Below are 20,279 nucleotides of genomic sequence, written 5' to 3'. Positions count from 1 at the left end.
GTGGCCATAGACGCAAATATCCACTCATTTGGCCGAATAATCCGATTACGATGCGCTATGGGCTCCGGCGGGATCGGTCGGGTCAAAATCAAACCTGTCCGATCGACCAAGCGACCGATCTCCACCAGACGAAAGCTGTCGGCACACTCCACACACGATCCGAAAATAGGATCCGTGTGTCTATGGCCAGCTTTATTTATAAAACCCTTTTATCTTGATTTGATGGTATCCTGGTTAGTTGCCACTGCACGTTTGTGATAGAATTTTGGAATATGTTCCCTGCATTGACCTCCATGCTAATGTTGCATCTGTAGGTTCAAAGCTGTTGATGTTGCAGCTCTGTGGTGACTTCCATCTGGACCACCTTACTTCATAAACCTGTATTTATCATTTGTCTCAAGGGATCTGAAGGAAATGAAGTTGCATAATCCAGTTTGAGTATTTTGTCAACACATTATGTAAATTATCCACAGGTTAAAAATATTCTTGGACAATACTCGTGCTCTGGGAAATTCTTTTTGCACATTTGCCTTAGAACTTCATTCCTAACTAGTTATCGCATTTCTTGGCACCACTAGTGGTGGTTTGTTTTTCTCTGTAGATCTGGGTCTGTTGTATCGTGTGTTTAATTTATCTTGTTTTGTCAAAGATATAGCTCTTGATAATGTTTCACAAAATTAGGTTTATCAAATTAAGATTTTGCAAAAGAAAGGCCTTCTCAAAGACCTTAATTCCAGGTTGTTGAAGAGGCAGAAATGTAGTTCTGTGTACAGCTGCTGGCGTTGAACAGTTTCATACAGATCTGTGGTGGGGTTTTTCTTTCTCTCCACTCAAGCCCCCCAGTGGCTGGTCTCCTGGTTTTTCTAACCCCTCTAATAGAATCTTGTGGCAGATTGCATTCCCGCGTGTTACCCACAAAAATGAAAGTAACCTATCAGGTTGCAGGAAGAACTTGTGAATGAGGGCATAGGGGCAGCTCTGTGGGTTGTGTGTCAGGTTGCTGGTCTCCTATATATAGCAACTGTTTTTATGTCTTTTTTGCCTTTGGCCATTACTTCAACACCTCCAGTTAAATAGTGGTCAGCAGATCGGGGCCCATGTCGGTGCCAGGTTTCAGTAATTGGACCCCCACAGCATTCTACCTTATAATTGTCTATAAGAGACCTTATTTCACTACGATCTATGTGGTCTTTATTGGTGATCTGCTTGTTGGAAGATCTCTACAAATGGGCTCTTACAGCGTATAACTAGCTTAAGCCCTTAAGATAAATTATAGAAGTTGAGGGTCATTTTCCTACACCTATCCCAAAAGATGTGTGTGCAGGTGCAGAGCACCATATTGTGGGCATTTCATGTTGTTTTTTTCAATATTTGGACGTACTTAAATTAAGAGGGAAAAAAATGCATCAATTGTGAACAAAAAATTGCCACATTCATTTGTCCATGGATTTCCTACAAAAAATTAATTTGGTTGAATGCTGGATTCAGTGCATGCTTAATAAAAAAAAAAAAGTTAAATGTTCGGATCAGCATGATCTGATATTCCGGGCTTCCGGCCCACCATTGGGGATGCCATATCAACCAAGGACCCTCTCGTTTAGCAACCTGGGCAAATAGATTGATCTTTGTGTGCACTGTAAGTTTCAGCTTTCCTTGATTTTATCTATGACCTTGACTGCTTGATACTTGGTACTTCTGCTTCTTTTCTGTGACCTGGTGTTATGGTTAGTGTTTTAATCTCAGAGGAAGGAAATGGATGTGTGTTTTGTGTTTAATGTGTATTTTTGAAGGTGGCACAAGGTTCTACGGCAGAGTTTAAACTTCAGGAGGTTTATACAAAATTCAAAGCAGTGGATTGGGATTTGAGCCAAAATTGCTTATTTACTAAATAAAAACCGTATTGCACAGTGAGATTGATGGTCAAAATCCCAGTTCAAAGCATTACTCTGTTCAATGAGCATTTTAAAAATTTAAAAATAACTAATAAAATCACACACATATATATATATATATATATATATATATATATATATATATATATATATATATATATATATATATATATATATATATATATATATATATATATATGCAGTGTGATTAGCGCTCATGCTAGTAACACTGGGTAGTAAAAAAAACTTTGTGTGTTTGTTGTGAGTTGTAAAAGCCCACCTCGTCCCCATAAAAAGTGTGTATTTTACCATTTATAATTGTGTGTATACCACTTACATGGGTAGTAGCATAGAGGGCTTCAGGTGGTGGTGTTGGTAGCATTGGGAACTCTGGAAGCGGTATCAGCTGGTTTACATGAGCTCCTGGATTGATCACATTAGAGGGGCCACTCTTTAAAAGCCAGCACTCAACTCTATAACCCAGAAGTGCTATACGGATTATGGATTGAGAGATCTAAGGGACTTAGTCGAAAAGAGAGGTGGAACAGCTCAGACCTGGACTGGCAATCTGTGGATTCTGGCAAATGCCAGAGGGGCTGCTGTAAGATGCATAGGCAGTCACTATAGAGGGCTGGTGTGGACTGTTTGGGTCTAGGTGTTCTTGAAATGCTAGGGCCTTTTTTAAAGGGATACTGTCATGGGGAAAACAATTCAAAACACATCAGGTAATAGTGCTGCTCCAGCAGAATTCTACACTGAAATCCATTTTTCAAAAGAGCAAACATATTCTTTTATATTTAATTTTGAAATCTGGCATGGGGCTATACTTATTGTCAGTTTCCCAGCTGCCCCCAGTCATGTGACTTGTAATCTGATAAACTTCAGTCACTCTTTACTGCTGTACTGCAAATTGGACAGACATCACCCCCCCCCCAGCAGCCTAACAGAACAATGGGAAGGTAACCAGATAGCAACTCCCTAACACAAGATAACAGCTGCCTGGTAGATTTAAAGTAACACCAAAAAATAAGTGTTTTTAAAGTAATAAAAATATCATGTACTGTTGCCCTGCACTGGTAAAACTGAACTGTTTGCTTCAGAAACACTACTATAGTTCATATAAACAAGCTGCTGAGTAGCAATGGCGGAAATTGAGAAAAAGCTATATGGCACAGGTTAAATAGTGGATAACAGATATCACCATTATGTTCTACAGAGCTTATCTGCTATCTGCTGTGTAACTTGAGCATTTTCTCCTTTTAATAGCTGCCCCCATGGCTACACATCAGCTTATTTATATAAACAATAGTAATGTTTCTGAAGCAAACACAGCAGTTTTACTAATGCAGGGCAACACTGCATTATATTTTTATTACTTTAAAACAATTTAATTTTTTGATGTTACTGGTCCTTTAACAACAGCACTCAATAGTAAAATCCAGGTCCCACTGTGACACATTTAGTTACATTGAGTAGGAGAAACAACAGCCTGCCAGAAAGCAGTTCCATTCTAAAGTGCTGGCTCTTTCTGAAAGCACATGACCAGGCAAAATAACCTGAGATGGCTGAATACACACCAATATTACAACTAAAAAAAAAATACACTTGCTGGTTCAGGAATTAAATTTTATATTGTAGACTGAATTAATTGCTGTATAAACAGTGCAATTAGAAATAAAAACTAAAAAAGGCGTTCCAAAGCTGGCAGTTGCGCATCAAAAAATTTAATACCAATTGCAGTGCCACTGTCTTCATTATACCACAAGCTAATAATTGATCTATTTAAATCTCAATACCTTTTTGCCTATACATCTACTAAAACACATTAGTGGAAAACCCCCTATCCCCCTACAGATATATTTGGGTAGTCATTCCATTGAATTACTGAAAGAATCTGCCTTTGCCATCAAGCTGAAAATTCAATTTTTTTTTTTGTTTTGTTTTTTAAGTAATGCATTTCCCTTGAAATCACACTCGCCAAATCACAAATACACATTCTTAATTATTCATGCCTTCTCACAATCGAACTCCTCTCCTAGCAATATATCACTGTGGCTAAAACCAAAAGGAATGCTCCGGAACAGTGACAGATGGAACTGCTTCATTACTGGGAATCCACCCTGCAAGTTCCAGCATTGCAAGCAGTCTCCAGTTATCCTCAGATGGGTAATTGGACTAGTCCTTGGCTCAGTTTTATACTAAATTAATTTTAGTAACTTTGTATTTTCACACTTAAGAAAAGGCATACATCACTTTCTTGTTGTAACTGTCTAATCTATCATCCAGTACAGCTGCTCAGGGGGAGAATTCCACATCTTCACAGCTTTCACTGTAATAAGATTCCTTTTCATACTTCCTTTCTCTTTATAAGGATGCCCTTGTGTCTTCTGTGAAGATCTACAAATGAATAAGGCATCAGACAGTGTAATATACTGTCCTTTAACTATTTATATAAAGTATAAATATATGAGTATAACCTGTTAATCTCAGTTGAACTAGGATTACTTTGTAAGAAAGTATTCTAGAATATCTGTAGATTGACATCAAGAATAGTTTACCAAAAATATTCCTCTCTAAAATGCAGATTTACTAAATTGATCTACAGTATACATTAAAGTACACTTATTCCACCAAGACATGGAAACCTGTTTTTCCCATGTAATATTTTGTTACAGGATCTCATTTTAGTTGGAAAAAAAATAATTTGAAGGTAATATGTGATTGTTGCTCCTTGTAACTTTCATCCAAAAGACTTGAGAAGAGTAACTTTCTGTTCAGGTTATTGTATAGCTTTAAGAGCAACCCTTTGCCTGCAAATGCCTTCAACTTTTTGGCCACATACATGGATTATCTTTAGACTGCTAGTAGTTGCATTGTTTTTGAAGATTGTTTTGTCCAGGTAGGCAGGTGATCACACTGTTGCCTGAGATGATTTAGCTTGGCCAGAAGTTGACCATATTCTCTGAGAAATCAGTGTGTGTATGTGCGCTCTGCATAAAGGTTCAGGCTACTTCTATATTCACCTCTGTTCACAAATCTTCCCTCCATTTCCCTGTAATCATTTGAGCACTGTGTAAACAAACCCCTCTTCTGCCTTTGTTGAGTCTGTGTAGAGGTTTCATACGTATAAGGGTAAAAGGTTCAACTATCTCCTGCTCCTGGTCCCACAATTTCTTTGAAGAACCAGGAAGCTGGTTTACTGGTTGCAATTTATGAATTTATATGGTTTAATGCAATATATTAAAATCACAAATTTCATCAATAGGGCAATAGGTAATACGTATGTTTAGTGCAAGCTATGGTCTGCTGTTGCACAAAGGAATGTACTGCTTCTTTAAAGTGGAAAGAGATCTAAAACAATTCCCACCATGTTGATGAAGTCTCTGTCAGCATGCTATTTTGCATACTAATTAACTAAACTAGGACAGGCAATAGAATCGGTTTATATTCTGCTCAGGCCTTGTGTTACATTAAAGAAGATTTAGACATAAAAGACTAGTGCTAGTTCATGTTTTTTTGATTAGCCTTTTCTGCCCTGAATATTTGCTTTTGGGTTAAGGCTGCAAACTTGATCCATAGGAGTAATGTTCCCTCTTATTCCTTCTCTGTTATGTGCACAAAAATTAATTTTTTGAGCACATTTTAAAGGGGACCCGTCGCCCAAACCAAATTATTCCAAATCCTGTTTTATCATGTTAGTCAAGCAAAATGAACTTTAATTACACTGTATACATTATTTGAATATTGTTTCCATCAGTCTGGGAACTCATAATTATAGCAACCAGGAAGGAGCCATTTTGTGGACATTGTTATTAAGGGCTTGTATCATCTCAGAATCTTGTTTGTGCACCAGGGGACAGGTACCCAATGTCCATCCCCATGCCCTGGTTACACAATTAAATCGTTAAGAGAGCTGGGGGAATGCAGGGAGAGCAGTGACATCTAGGAAGTGCTGAATGGAAAGTGAAAGTAATTGTCTGCCCCGCCTCTATGCCACGGGCATAGAGGAGGGGCAGACAATATTTGATTGACAGCTGATATTTTTAAATGAGTTTACAACAGCTATGAATGCTTTAATAAAAAAAAGAAATTGGATTTCATATTTAATTTAAAAATGACTTTTATTATACAGATTTTTATGTCTGGGTGACGGGTCCACTTTAAAGGTGTGCGCATTTTGATAACATTGTGAGCGCATTTCATAATAAATGCAAAATTTTGTGTTTTCACACAATTCTTTGTGTGCAACAAAATTGGTTATGTGTGCTAGCCTCAAAATTTGTGTACAAGCGCAGGCCTTGGAAGGAACATTGATTGATCTATTAGCACGCACCTCTGGTGTGGGAAACTATTTAAGATGACAGGTGCCCTTTAAAGGAAACTTTTTAATATCTTTATCTGACCTTTTCTGTGACATTATCAGTGATATCCAGGACTCTTTTTCTGCCTACTTAGATTTTCATAAGTCCCTTTGCTAAGGTGGCAGCGAATGAACGTTTTTACTGTGTCCAAACTTTGCATGAAGCTTATGTCAATACAAATCTAGCTTTAAAGGGAAAATATCCTGTAAATTTAAATCCTAATATTGACATTAGCTTACTCAATTGGACTTATGTAATGTTGCATACACTATCTGAACTTTTTAAAATCTAATTCCACAGATTTAAACGAAACCATGGTTTTCTGTTTAACACCCCCATAGGATTACAGTGTAATGCAACCCTCCCCTCCTTGCATTGTGGATTCTGGGACTTGAAGTTTCTCTGCTTTGCAGAGTATCTGTGCTCCACTCAATGTGGAAAGAAGAGGGAATGGGTGACCTAAGGTGGATGATAATGCTAGTACAGGTATGAGATCTGTTATCCAGTATGCTTGGGATCTGGGGTTTTCCGAATAATGGATCTTTCTGTAATTTGGATCTTCATACCATAATTCTTCTATAAAATCATGTAAACATTAATTAAACCCAACAGGCTGGTTTTGCTTCCAATAAGGATTAATTATATCTTAGTTTGGATCAAATTCAATATACTGTTTGTTATAACAGAGAAAAAGGAAATCATTTTTAAAAATGTGGATTATTTGGATAAAATGGAGTCTATGGGAGACGGCCGTTAAGTAATTCGGAGCATTCTGGATACCGGGTTTCCAGATAATGGATCCCATAAGTGTACATTCTTTTAACTGTTGACATAGTGGCTTATATACTGCAAGGTTTATAGTGAATGCAGATGGTACCAGACCACTGGAAGGCATAATTCCAACATTCTCTGGAACATTAGATGATGGTGTAAGATCTAAGCTTTATTAACACAAATATTTTTTTAACTTTTATGTTGTTTACTGATTATTTGCCAGCCTTGCTATGATGAGTGTCCACAGAAAATTTTCCAGGGGGGACAAGTAAGTTAATATCAGGGTAGTAGATGAAGATGAACCTATTCATGACAAAACAGAATATAACCTAATTAAGGCTTGTTTTGGGGTAGGAAGTTTAAAAAAAAAAATTATTTACAAACCATTTCTTGGAACTAACTGGAGAAGTCAGGGTGGGGCAATTGCCCCCTTCTGCGGACACCCATGCTTGCTACTTATCCTATTTTGCTTACTAAAAGTTTTTACTTTATTTTGTTCCATAGCTGAGACACCTTTAAAAATCATTTATTCACCTGTAGTCAGTGATATGATTACTTGAAAGCAACCCCCACTGCAGATTTGAAAATACCTGCTTTGTCTCCCTTGCCTGTACCTGCCCCAGATATTTTTGTGGAGGGAAATTTACTAACCTGCGAAAATTGTTATAATGCCCTACACATGAGCCCAGTTTATAGTTTGTGCCATATGTTAGGAAATGTAGGGGGGAACCCGGGTACCCAAAAATTTTTTTGCAGGCTATCACCCTGAAAAAGTGAAAAGACGCCGGCATTTTATGGGACTTAGAAAATTTCTCAACAAAAAAATTGAGGAAGTCCTATACACTCCATTGCACGTCCCCTGGTCTGAGCTGGCAAAGGCAATTCTTGCGGGACATCGAACGTTCAGTAAAATCAGCATCTTAGTAAATTTGCGCAGTTATGTCCGTTCGCCAGAGTGAAAATTCGCCTGGCATTAGAATTCGGCTGGCGTTAGTGCGAAGTTGCGCTAGTGTTTTATCTCCTTCGCTAGCGAAGTTACTCCTGCTTCCGTTAGTAAATCTGTGAAGTTCTGAAATGCCATCACGCTGGCGAATTTTCGCCTTAGTGAGCAGTGAAATGTGCGTCGGATGGATTTGATAAATAAAAATGGCAAATGATGGTATTAAACCTCCTCAGATTTCTATGTACACAAAATACATATCCGTGTTTTGGTCATATTGGTGAATTGACCTGGCAGGTGTACTATTCACTGTTTATTTTATACTTAATTGGCATGTAAACCAAGTTTTCTTTTCTAACGAGCTGTAACTGGTTGAAAAGGAAATTAAATTTCATTAACACTGGATTAAATGAACTGGCTCCTTTTCACAGTTCTGGCATCATATTGAGATCTTACTGCAAATGAAATTCCACCTATATCCAAGCTGCTTACTTTTTTTATGATGGATGTCTTAATCTTGTGTGAAGCAGGATGGTTTTCCATAGCCTTTCTCCTCCCTGTGACTCTGTCTGCTCTGTGTACAATATTGGTCAAAAGTCAACATACAAAGTTTACTGGAAATGCAAGGAGCTGCAAAAAACAAAGGTGCAGTCAGTTTGACAGTTGTACTTCACATTGTGCCTTACCCAAGAAAGCTGTTTTTGCAGTGAGGAGCTTTGTTTTTTACTTTTATAATACACAAGAGCCATGAATATCCTGTAAATGATATCCTTGTAAACAGTGCTTAGTGATGTCATTGGTTATACTTGGATCTTAGTGATGTCATTTCTGTCACAATACTCACTGAAACTTATGTATTATAATAAACTAGACCTTAAGCCCGTTAAATTAACGGGCGCTAGAGGTCCGTGGGGCACGTGCGCAGTAGCGCAATCCCACAGACACAGGGACTGGACGCAGAGACACTTCAACTTTATTATATAGGATAATGGTACCCCTTGTTGGAAAATATGAGGATATAAGTCACCTCGGAGATCCATGACCTGTATAAAAACACTCGCCTTCAGCCTTGTGCTTTTCTATGGTCATGGAACTCCTCAGTAACTTATAATATCCTTATTTTACAAGAGGGGGTACTTTATTATTTACTTATTTATCTATTTGTATGTATTGCTCAGTCTGGCAGCAGCTTTGGTGTGTGAGACAGTCTTTCTTCTGACTTTGGCCTCAAAGGAACAGTAACACCAAAAAATGAAAGTATTTTAAAGGAATGTCTATATAATGTACTGTTCCCCTGTACTGGTACAATTGTGTGTTTGCTTCAGAAACTCAACTATAGTATATATAACAAGCTGCTGTGTATCCATGGGGGCAGAAATTCAAGCACAGGATTTACAGTAATGAACAGATAAGTTCTGAAGAATCCCATTGTAAACAACAGAGCCTGTCTATTATCTGATGTGAATCCTGTGCCTTTTCTCCTGTTTTGGCTGCTCCCATGGCTACAAAGCAGCTTATTTATATAAACAATAGTAGTGTTTCTGAAGAAAACGCATCAATTGTACCAGTGCAGGGCTACAGTACTTTATATTTTCATTCCTTGTAAAACACTTTAATGTTTTAGTGTTACTGTTCCTTTAAAGCCAACAAAGGCATCAGGCAGTCTCTCCAGTACAGAAAATCTGTAGTCTTGCCTTTAGCCCTATGGGTTTATTGTTCTTTTGTAAATACTGCTCGAACAATGGAGCATAGAACATTTAGGTCAAAGCAGCATTCTCAGAGAAATATATTTCTCGCTGTGTGCAAATCATGTTACTTATGGCACATGGGAGTTTGCATTTTCTCGTAATACTTGCTCCAATGCTAACAAGGATGGCCTCCTTTGAATCTCTTTATTTGTAACAGGCAGCACTTGTTGACTGCACAGTGCAACTCCTGCTTATATTCTTATGCACACAATATAACTGGAGATATGGACTAATACAATGGCAATATTCAAAGTGAGCACAACTCTGTGCATTGCATTTAGTCACTACATTCTGCCACTAAAAATGTTCAGACCACATGATGCTAATAAAGAATTTAATCTCCGCACTCCAGTACGCCCACTTGAAATGTGACACAGAGAGAGATGTCTGTGTGTTTCCATGGTTATATGAAAAAGGTGCGTCTGGTATCGGGAAGGAGGCCTGTTTGGTCGGAAACAGCTGATCATTTCAATAGAAATGCCAGCCCTGTTTAAGAGCAGGGAGGCTGCTTGATGTGGGAGTTAAATTAGAGCATCTGTGCTTTCTGCTTTTATTCTTTGCTCCTGAATATTTTTCATCCTACTAGTTTAGTGAAAAACGTGGGGCCAACGCAATCCTAGAGTTTCTGAATCTGACCCTGGTTAATTTAACATCTATAACAGGATATATTTAATAACAAACACAAAGTTTGCCCAGGTACAGATAATGTTTGCTTATAAACAGATGACAAGTAAATGCTACCTGTTGATTGATTGCTATGGGTGAAAGGGGTTGTTCACCTTCCAAACACCTTTTCAGTTCAGTTGTTTTCCAATTATTTACCAGAAATAAAGACTTTTTTCAATTGCTTTATTTTTTTACCATTCTTTCCAAAATTGAATGTTAAAGGAGAAGGAAAGCCTAAAAGTAAGTAAGTTTTATCAGAAAGGTCTATATAAATACACCAGTAAACCCTCAAAGTAATGCTCCTCTGTCCTCTGTCAAAAAAAACTCAGCATTTCTTTCCTTCTATTGTGTATACACGGGCATCTGTATCAGACTTCCTTCACTCAGTTTAAACCTCCAGGGTTAGGGCTTGAGCATGAGACTCAGGCAGGAAGTGATTTCAAGACAATCTAATATGGCAGCTGCTAACCTAAACAAACTTTCAGTTTCTAAACAAGTTCAGTTTCTGAACTGTTGGAATTTGCTACATTAGTTGATACATTTCTTAGCAGCATCAGTGGGATATTGGCAACTATTATCTTAATAATAACAGCTGCCTTTAATGAAACTCGGGGATTCTGAAGAAATGTATCAACTCATGAATCAATTACAACAGTTTACAGAGTCTATGACCAATCTTCCCTCCAGCTACTTTAGAAAGACATAAGAAGTAGTGATGTGTGGGTCGGGTAAAACCCACACACGACTGAAATCCGCCCTTCCTCCACCCGCGCCGCCCGAGCCCGACTTCAGGGTTCCTATTATAGACCAGCCCCGCCAATGACGTCACAAAAGGGGTGGGGCGAGCAGGCGCTCCGCTATAAAAGTGGAAGCCGGCAGTGTAAGGTGGCGGGTGAGGAGAGCAGGAAGAAGAACTCGACCCAGACCCGCCCACCACCCACAAATGGGGTTCGACGCCCGTGGTTATTGGGCTGGCCTGCACATCACTAATAAGAAGGTGAAATTAATCTTTAAACTTCAATACTAGAAAAACAGTCAATGTCAGAACATAGGAAGTAATTGAAAAAAAGTCTTTATTTCTGGTGAGCAACAACTGAACTGAAAAGTGTGTTGGAAGAAGGGAAACACTGAATCCAGGATTCGGTTCGGAATTGGGTTAGGATTCAGCCTTTTTCAGCAGGATTTGGATTTGGCCAAATCCTTGTGCCTGGCCAAACTGAATCAAAATCCTAATTTTAATATATAAATTAGGTGCGGGAAGGGAAATCACATGCTTTTTCGTCACAGAACAAGGATGTAAAAAAAAAAAAGTTACCACTTTTTAATGTCCTGCCCCTAATTTGCATATGCAAATTAGGATTCAGATTTGGTTCAGTATTCAGCCGAATCTTTTACGATTCTGGTTACTGAAGTGTTATGCGTGCATTCATACATAAAGATATTGTTGGAACTTGTGGTTTGTTTAAATAATGTACTCATTAACAGTTTAAAATTCTAATTAATTTGCATCTTTATAGTGTCAGAATGTAATAAATCTTGTAAGTACGAGATTAGGTAGCCAATTTTAAGTAATATAAACAAACACCTTTGGAAAATACATATATTTTGATAACTATTCCTTTAAATGTTATGTTAATTTGAAAAAAAATAATCAAAACCAGAATCCACTTTAATGACCTGCTGGATTATGGAATATCTGCCTAAGTGTTTGAATTTTAAGAAGCTTTGAGGGATAGATTTCTAACTGTATCTGTAAAATCCCTTTACTGTGTTTACAGCAAGGAAAAATGTTTAGCGTTGAGCTTAAAGGGGACATCACCCAGACCTAAACGCTGTATAATAAGTCATTTTCAAATTATACTTTAAACACAAATTATTATTATTCTTTTTTTAAACATCCATCCCCGTTATAAACTTTCAGCTGTCCTATTTTGCCTTCCTTGCCTCAATGGCAGAGGCCTAGCAATTACTTTCACTTTCTTTTCTAAACTTCTTAATGCCACTGACATCACATGCCCCCACCATTCTCACTGTCTATAATTAAAAAGCTTGCATTGGCATGTGCATCAGGTCCTCCTTTTTGGCACATACATTAGATTTTGGGATAATACACATCTTATCTTGTTAACAGTTTGCACAAAATGGCACCTGTCTGAATGCCTTAATTGTGAATTCAAAGAGAATGAAGGAAACCAGATTTTAAATTTTTTTATATAGTGTAAGTAAAGTTTATTTTGCTTGACTAAAGAAATAAAATAGGATTTTGAATTCTTTCTTTGGATGACCGGTTCCCTTTTAAAGAATATGTTTTCAGAATCAAGCCCCGTTAGGCATTTGATTGGGCCCCAATTGTTTCTTAAGGCTACAAAAAAATAAAATCTTCTCAAACTGCTAACTTAATTCACCCAATTTTTAAAAATGTTTTTACAAGTTGAAGTTAATAAAGAGAAACACTGACTACATGTGTTTGGATTTATGTAAAACCAGAACCACCAGTTCAGAGAACAGCAAGGAACAGATACTGTGTAGTAATTATATATAAAACAACTAGTGATTAGCGAATCTGTCCTGCTGGTGGTAGAATCATATCATTCCCTGCCCCATTTAAAATCTATAGCACATTAGGAGCTAGTAAACCTGCCAATATGTTATTGGAGGGTGACATCAAACCAAAGTTCCAGGAAGAAACCAAGACAGACATAGGGAAAACATATAAAATCTGTGCATATAATACCAACAGCATCAAAGCAGCAGTCAGGAAGCATTCTGCTCTTGCTCATTGTAGCACTTGAGAAAGGTTGGATAGGATCTATATACTGTAACTGAAATTTTTGCACTATGCTGTTGTGTTTTGAACACCATAAAAGGGATATTTATTAATGTTTAGTTTAAGATTATTGGCAATTCCCTGGCATTTTCACAGCTATTGGTAATTTCCTGCCATTTTTACAGCTATTTATTTTATCTTATTTACTAACCTTTTCCTAGCAATTCTGGAATTCCGTTAATGACTTTGCTCATTTATTGATGAATTTCCTTCTTCCACACAAATGTTTTGATCAGAAACTGTTCTCCAGCTTTGAACAGTTGTGTTCAATTGTCTCCTATATAGGTATGGGATCCGTTATCTGGAAACCTATTATCCAGAAAGCTCCAAATCACGGAAAGGCAGTCTCCAAGAGATTCCAATTTAACCAGATAATCAAAATTTTTCAAAAATAATTTCCTTTTTTCTCTGTAATAATAAAACAGTACTTGTAGTTGATCCCAACTAAGATATTGAATCTTATTGGAAGCAAAACCAGCATATTGGGTTTATTTAATGTTAATGTGATTTTCTAATAGACTTAAGGTATGAAGATTCAAATTACAGAAAGATCCGTTATCTGGAAAACCCCATGTCCTGAGCATTCTGGATAATAGGTTCTGTACCTGTACCAGACATCTTGCAAAACCGTGCAGAATTCTATCAGGGATTCTACAGTATCCATGAAGTTGCCGTAAAACGACATATGGCAAACTTTGTACATACCCGTACCTCTTAACTTTAATTTTTTTCCTTTACTCGAGGTGACCTGAAACGCCTGTGTAGTCCTACCCTAATTCCTAAAGATATCAAATTTTAACAAATCTTATCTGACCCTTCTGGACCGCGTGATCGTGCTCCCTAGAAATAGCCTTCAGTATTGGACATTCACTGACATTGATTGAATCCACTTGAAAAAGAATGTTAACCTTACACTCAACATATGGTTACATAATAAGTAGCAGCTCCTCTTGCTCACAGTTTAAGGCCACACGAGGAGATTCGGGGAGATTTTGTCGCCTGACGACTAATCGCCTCGTCTTTTGAGCGACTATCTCCCTGAACTGCCTCAGCGTTTTTCCCCCATAAGCTACAATGAAAAGTCGCCTGCGCTAATGCACACGCGGCATCGCCGGCGTTTTTTTTTTTTTTCATTTTAGCCAGCACAGAGCCAGGGAAGGCGTTTGGGAAGATTGGTCGCCGCAAAGACGAGGCGATTAGTCGCCAGACGACCAAATCTCCCCAAAACGCCCAGTTTGACCTTACCCAGAGTGCAGGAGATTAGTTGTCCAGAGCAGCGATTTATCGCTAGCGATTAATCTCCTGGTGTGCCACTGCCCTTAGAGTCTGCATTTTATTCTGTCTCATTTATGAACGCTTGGCAAACCTACAGCTGAGCAGTAACCCATGGCAACTACGGGTTGTTCTGTAGCTGGCTGAAAATCGGTTGCTATAGGTTACTGCCCAGGTACAAATCTGACCAGTGTTCATAAATGAACCACAGTGTGTGCAGCTTACAGAAATAGATTTTTTTTTCCCTTCAAAGATAATTCAGACCATTAGATATATAAATGTGGGATTTAGATGTTTCATTTGTTCAAACAAGGTACATTGCTGTACACTGTATTTTTATTCATTGTACGTGTGTTTTCCTTTTGAGAGACATTCATCCCATAACGGTCGAGTTTATGATTTCTTGTTTCGTTTTTTTTTCAGGCTTACACTTTTTAATTGGGCTCATTACTTGCAAACTACAAGGCAATAATGTTTTCAGCAAACACCAAGTTTGTCTGTTTGATAAAAAAAAAAAATAGAAATGTATTACGCAGACTGTTTGAGTAGTTACTTTGTGCAAATGGGTTAAAGATAAACTTCGTCCTGCTCTATTCTTGATTTCCATCTGTTCTACTTGGGTAAGTGTTCGGTCTCCATGGAGATGCCTTCCCATCTCATGCATGTCTAGAGACAGAAGAGCCATGTGGCTTTAAAAAAAATCACTTTTTGCTTGTTAGCCTTGCCTAGATATGCCTGAGCTACGCTCTATCAACAGCAACGTGTGATCATTTTGTTTGCTTACGGCGTAATGTAAAACTGCCAGCGTTTTAGGAAAGTGGATTGTTCTGTCTGTAGTATTGAACTGTATGAAGCAGTCATAACATTTAAATATGATAATGAACAGTAACGTATATATAGAACAATCTCCAATATCATTCATGCACCCCCCCCCAACCAGAGATGTATACAGGTATTAGACCTGTTATCCAGAATACTCAGGACCTGGGGTTTTCCAGATAAGGAATCTTTACGTAATTTGGATCTTCATACCTTAGGTCTACTAGAAAATCATGTAAACATTAAATAAACCCACTAGGATTGTTTTGCTTCTAGTAAGGATTAATTATATCTTAGTTGGGATCAAGTACAAGCTACTGTTTTATTATTACAGAGAAAAAGGAAATCGTTATAAAAAATTTGCATTATTTGTATAAAATAGAGTCTATGGGAGATGGGCTATCAGTAATTCCAATAACTGATCCCATAACTGTAGTATAATTAGCCTGCTGGGTTATAGTCATTGCCTATTGCTATAGTAATAGCCTAACTTCAGCCCACACAACTAAGATGAGTGACCGCTCATGGAAAAGCTTTACCTAGTATACCAGCTGCTTTTCTCTCTCTCTTTTTTTTAAAATTGCTGTGTGTCAAGTCATGACGTATGAACCAGAATGTAGGGCTAACACATTCTATTAACACTGCATCTTGCTTAGGCTTGCCCCTCATTCTCACATGGCTGAGTCACTGATCACCTCTTTTCTCGTTCCCATGGATGGTGATGAAACGTTCTTGGCTATTGTCCAATGTATTTCTCTTGTTTTGAATAAATATTCAGATGAAACTCCAACTTGCACTTAGAAATTTGCATATGTTATGTTAGCTTTGTGTCTTTGTTCAGCCTGCAAAAAAAGTTCTTTATAATTTTAGCTGAAATTTAGTTGTTCCCCTGTTTGTGTTTCAATATTTAGCAGTGCCTTCTCCGTGATTGTTAAATTTGGTCTATGTGTAATTTATGGAGCTGTTTTTATTACAGGTATGGGACTGTTGGGACCTGGTTTTTATAAATAATATAATGTGGCACACCATGCTTTATAGGTGAAGGAAAGCTACCGAAGCAGTTTATTGGCAATAGATTAGCCACAATAGTGCAAACTATAACACTATATTCTGCAGAATGCTTTACCATACCTGAGTAAACGGCTCTAGAAGCTCTCTGTTTGTTTAGGATATCAGCTACGGTATTAGCTTGGTGTGACATCACTTCCTGCCTGGGTCTCTCCCTGCTCACTCATAGCTCTGGCCTCAGATTACAGTAGGGAGGGGGAAAAGGGGGGGGAGGAGCAAACTAAGCATGCTCAAGCCCTAGCCCTGGAGGTTTAGGCTGAAAACGGGAAGTCCGATACAGAAGCCCAAGTGTACACAATAGAAGGAAAAAAAATGGAGAAAAAAACAAATAGGATTTTATTATTATTTTTTTTTTAGTTGGCTAGCTTAGTTGTCAAACACAAAGGAAAACGAGGGTCCTGCAAAAAAGGGCCAGTTATAGAGTTAGGTACAGGTATGGGACACGTTATCCAGAATGCTCGGGACCTGGGGTTTTCTGGATAATCGATATTTCTGTAATTTGGATTTTTGTACCTTAAGTCTACTAGAAAATCGTATAAACATCAAATAAATCCAATAGGCTGGTTTTGCTTCCAATAAGGATTAATTATATCTTTGTTTTGATCAGGTATCAGGTAGTGTTTTATTATTACTGCGAAAAAGGAAATTATTTTAAAACAATTTGATTATTTGGATAAAATTGAGTCTATGATAGAAGACCTTTTCTTAATTCAGAACTTTCTGGATAACGAGTTTCCGGATAACTGATCCCATACCTGTATTTGGAATGTTTAGCACCTGGGGGATCTTTATGATGATTGGACACCATTCCTTAAGGCTGCCAAACGCACCCTTCATGGTAAAAACAAAATTGCAACTTAGTTACCATCAAGTGCAAGGTACTGTTTATTACAGAGAAAAATGATATCAGGCAAATCATAAGAATTCGTTGCTTAAATAGGAAAATATGGGAAATAGCATTCCCATATTTTAGACCATATAGAGATGCCATAGCTTTACTGTCTTAGTACAGAGAAAAAAGAAACAAATCGGTCAAGAATGAAGAATTGTTGTTTACAGTACACTCTGGGGAAGTATTCATTTTATTTTAAAGCTTTCTGGGTAATGGATTTCTGAATAATAGATCCCATGCCTGTATTTATTTTGTGTGTTTCAATTTCACTTTCAATAACACTAACTTACTATGTGAGGTAATTGTGTTGTTGCCTATTGAAAAGCTTTTATGCAGTTTGTCAGTTCAGGTGACTACATTTCCCAGAAGGTGAATACATTTCCTACAACTAGACCCGGACTGGAAATCTGAGGGCCTGCAGTGAAGTCCCATAGACAGTCACTATTTATTGGGCTGGTGCAGAACTGTTTGGGCCTCTGTGTACTTAGAATGCCAGGACCTATTTTCTTTCTTTTCAAATTCTTTTTATTGAATTTTAAAAATACAATACAATAAAGAACAAATAAACAATGTTCATAAAATTAAGGTTGATGTAAACCAAATGACAAATATCAAATATCCGTACATAACAAAACAAACAAAAAAAAAAAAACAAAAAAAAAAAAAATTCATATTGACCTATAGTTATCTAGAAAGCATTTAAATAAGCTGGATGGTGATGGCTGCAACTCGAAAATCTTTATTTCTATTTTGGATTAGAGATAGTCCCCCCTCTTTGAAAGACATACTTTCATACTTACATAGTCTATGTATGCAGGAGATAATTCGATTTAGGCCAGGACCTATTTTAACTCCCAGTCCAGACCTGCGCCACAACTATGTGTATCAAAAATACAAATTGTACCTATTAAGTAGGCATGCAAGCTTCAAACTCTGTTTCCTTTAATACACTTCTAATGGACATTCTAAGGACAGGTATGGGACCTGTTATCCTGAATGCTCGGGACCAGGGTTTTCTGGATAAGGGATCTTTCTGTAATTTGGAAATTCATACCTTATGTCTGTTAAAACTCTTTTAAACATGAAATGAACCCAGTCGGATTGTTCTACCTCCAATAAGAATTAATTATATCTTAGTTGTTATCAAGTTACTGTTTTATTATTACATGGAAAAAGGAAATATATTGTTATATTTTGAAATGATTTAGGCTTGTGACACACAGGCAGATTCGGGGAGATTTAGTCGCCTTGGCGACTAATCGGCTCTTCTTCTGGGCGACAATCTCCCAGAACTTCCTTCGTGTGTCTTCCCGTCCGCTTTAATGAAAAGTCGCCTGCGATAAAGCACACGCGGCACTTCGTTTTCCGAAGTTGCCTCACAAGGAAACTTCAGGCGACTTCAGAAACCGAAGCACCGCATGTGCTTTATCGCAGGCGACTTTTCATTATAGCTGACGGGAAGACACGTGAAAGCAGTTCGGGGAGATTGTCGCCCAGAAGAAGAGCCGATTAGTCGCCAGGCGACTAAATGTCCCCAATTCTCCTCGTGTGTCACAAGCCTTAATTTACTTTAAGTCTATGGGAGACGACTTTCCCATAATTCAGGGCTTTCTGGATAACATATCCTATACCTGCACTGGCTGTGAAAACAACTAGCATTCATATGACAAAACTTGCTTGTGGACATGCTCTTCATACATTGTGGACTTTTGCTACACTCATTTAAAATATTTCATTCTTTGTGATTCAGTCCTAATAAAAATGTTACATTTTTAAGCATTCTCTCCAGTCTATTAAACAACACAGACACATTTTGTATGTGTGTTCTCTGAAACTGTAGCTTGTATACCCAAGTATAAGATAAGAAAAAGAAATGTGAATTATTTTTAATGTTAAGCAGAGCATATTAGGGTTTTATGTTAAGGAAAATGAAAGGTTATTTCTATTATATGTCATGTATATTGGTTTGAGCCTTCTGGGTAAGACTGGTCCTTTTGTTGTGCCTTGATGGCCTGTGTAAATGGGACTGACCTTTTTCCCAGGACATTAGTAAGCTCTTGGCCGTTTTACGCATTCTGTCATATGGATTGTGAAAAATTGTTCTGACAGCCTTAGGGAACATTTTGTTTTTAATAACATCTTTTCCCTTTAAACATGTGTGGGCATATTTGAATGGATACGTATGCTAGCGTATTGGTCTAAAAGTTTTTGTTTTTTTGACTGGGACACAATGATGGAGTACAGACCATGGGAATAAATAGCAGCCTTCAGGGAAAAAAAGAACCATCTATAAAAACTGCTTTTTCAACTCTCTGCCTTTTATACTTTATATTTATCTCTCTATGCATTCTATAACAAATACATCTCTTGAATTGACCCAGTTTTTCTCCTTCCTCTTGATTGCATCTTAATGTTGTATTAGCGCATTTACAGGGCCAATAACACCAAAAATAAATGATTAATTACTTGAGATATACTTTATTTATTTTCTGTAATTCTTAAACCCTCCTTTTAGTAACCAGTAACCATAACAAAATCAGTGCAGTTCTGGTAATTTAGTGTTAATAATGGAAGTATAATCCAGAACTGGGACATGCTTCAAATTACTAACGTTTGGGTCCAACTGAAATGGTCTCTGTTAAATTAGTGTGATTAAGGCCTGTTACACGTTCCTTAGGCACATAATGGTGCTGTTTCTTTGCTACCATATTGCAACATAAACCTTTACTCTTTACTTTCTTTGCAGCCAGCGCTGGGTCATGCAGATCAAAAAACAAGCAGCAGTGGCAGCAGCAAACCGAATATGCTGCGATGCCGCACATCTATCGCCACAACAGCTGACGAACAGCCACACATTGGAAACTACCGGCTCCTCAAAACCATTGGCAAAGGCAACTTTGCTAAAGTTAAACTTGCACGGCATGTACTGACTGGCAAAGAGGTGAGAAATTTTACTGTGTTGCTTAGGGGGGTTATTTATTAAAGCCTGAATGCCGAAAAATTATATATATTTTTTTTTT

The 20,279-nt window shown here is 37.6% G+C and overlaps 1 protein-coding gene across 11 annotated transcripts in view; it reads left to right on the top strand.

The window, feature by feature from the left end:
- Positions 1–20,279, top strand: part of mark2.L (microtubule affinity regulating kinase 2 L homeolog) — a 97,324-nt gene that overhangs the window by 42,756 nt on the left and 34,289 nt on the right. For all 11 annotated transcript variants that reach the window (XM_018256486.2, XM_018256485.2, XM_018256484.2 and 8 more), the window contains 1 exon segment: positions 20,006–20,200. In XM_018256486.2, coding sequence (XP_018111975.1) covers positions 20,006–20,200 — 195 coding nt within the window.

The sequence above is a fragment of the Xenopus laevis genome, chromosome 4L (genome assembly GCF_017654675.1).
Source record: "Xenopus laevis strain J_2021 chromosome 4L, Xenopus_laevis_v10.1, whole genome shotgun sequence".
NCBI lineage: Eukaryota > Metazoa > Chordata > Amphibia > Anura > Pipidae > Xenopus > Xenopus laevis.
Note: the sequence above shows the minus strand (reverse complement) of the source record. Positions and strands in the feature narration are given on the sequence as shown.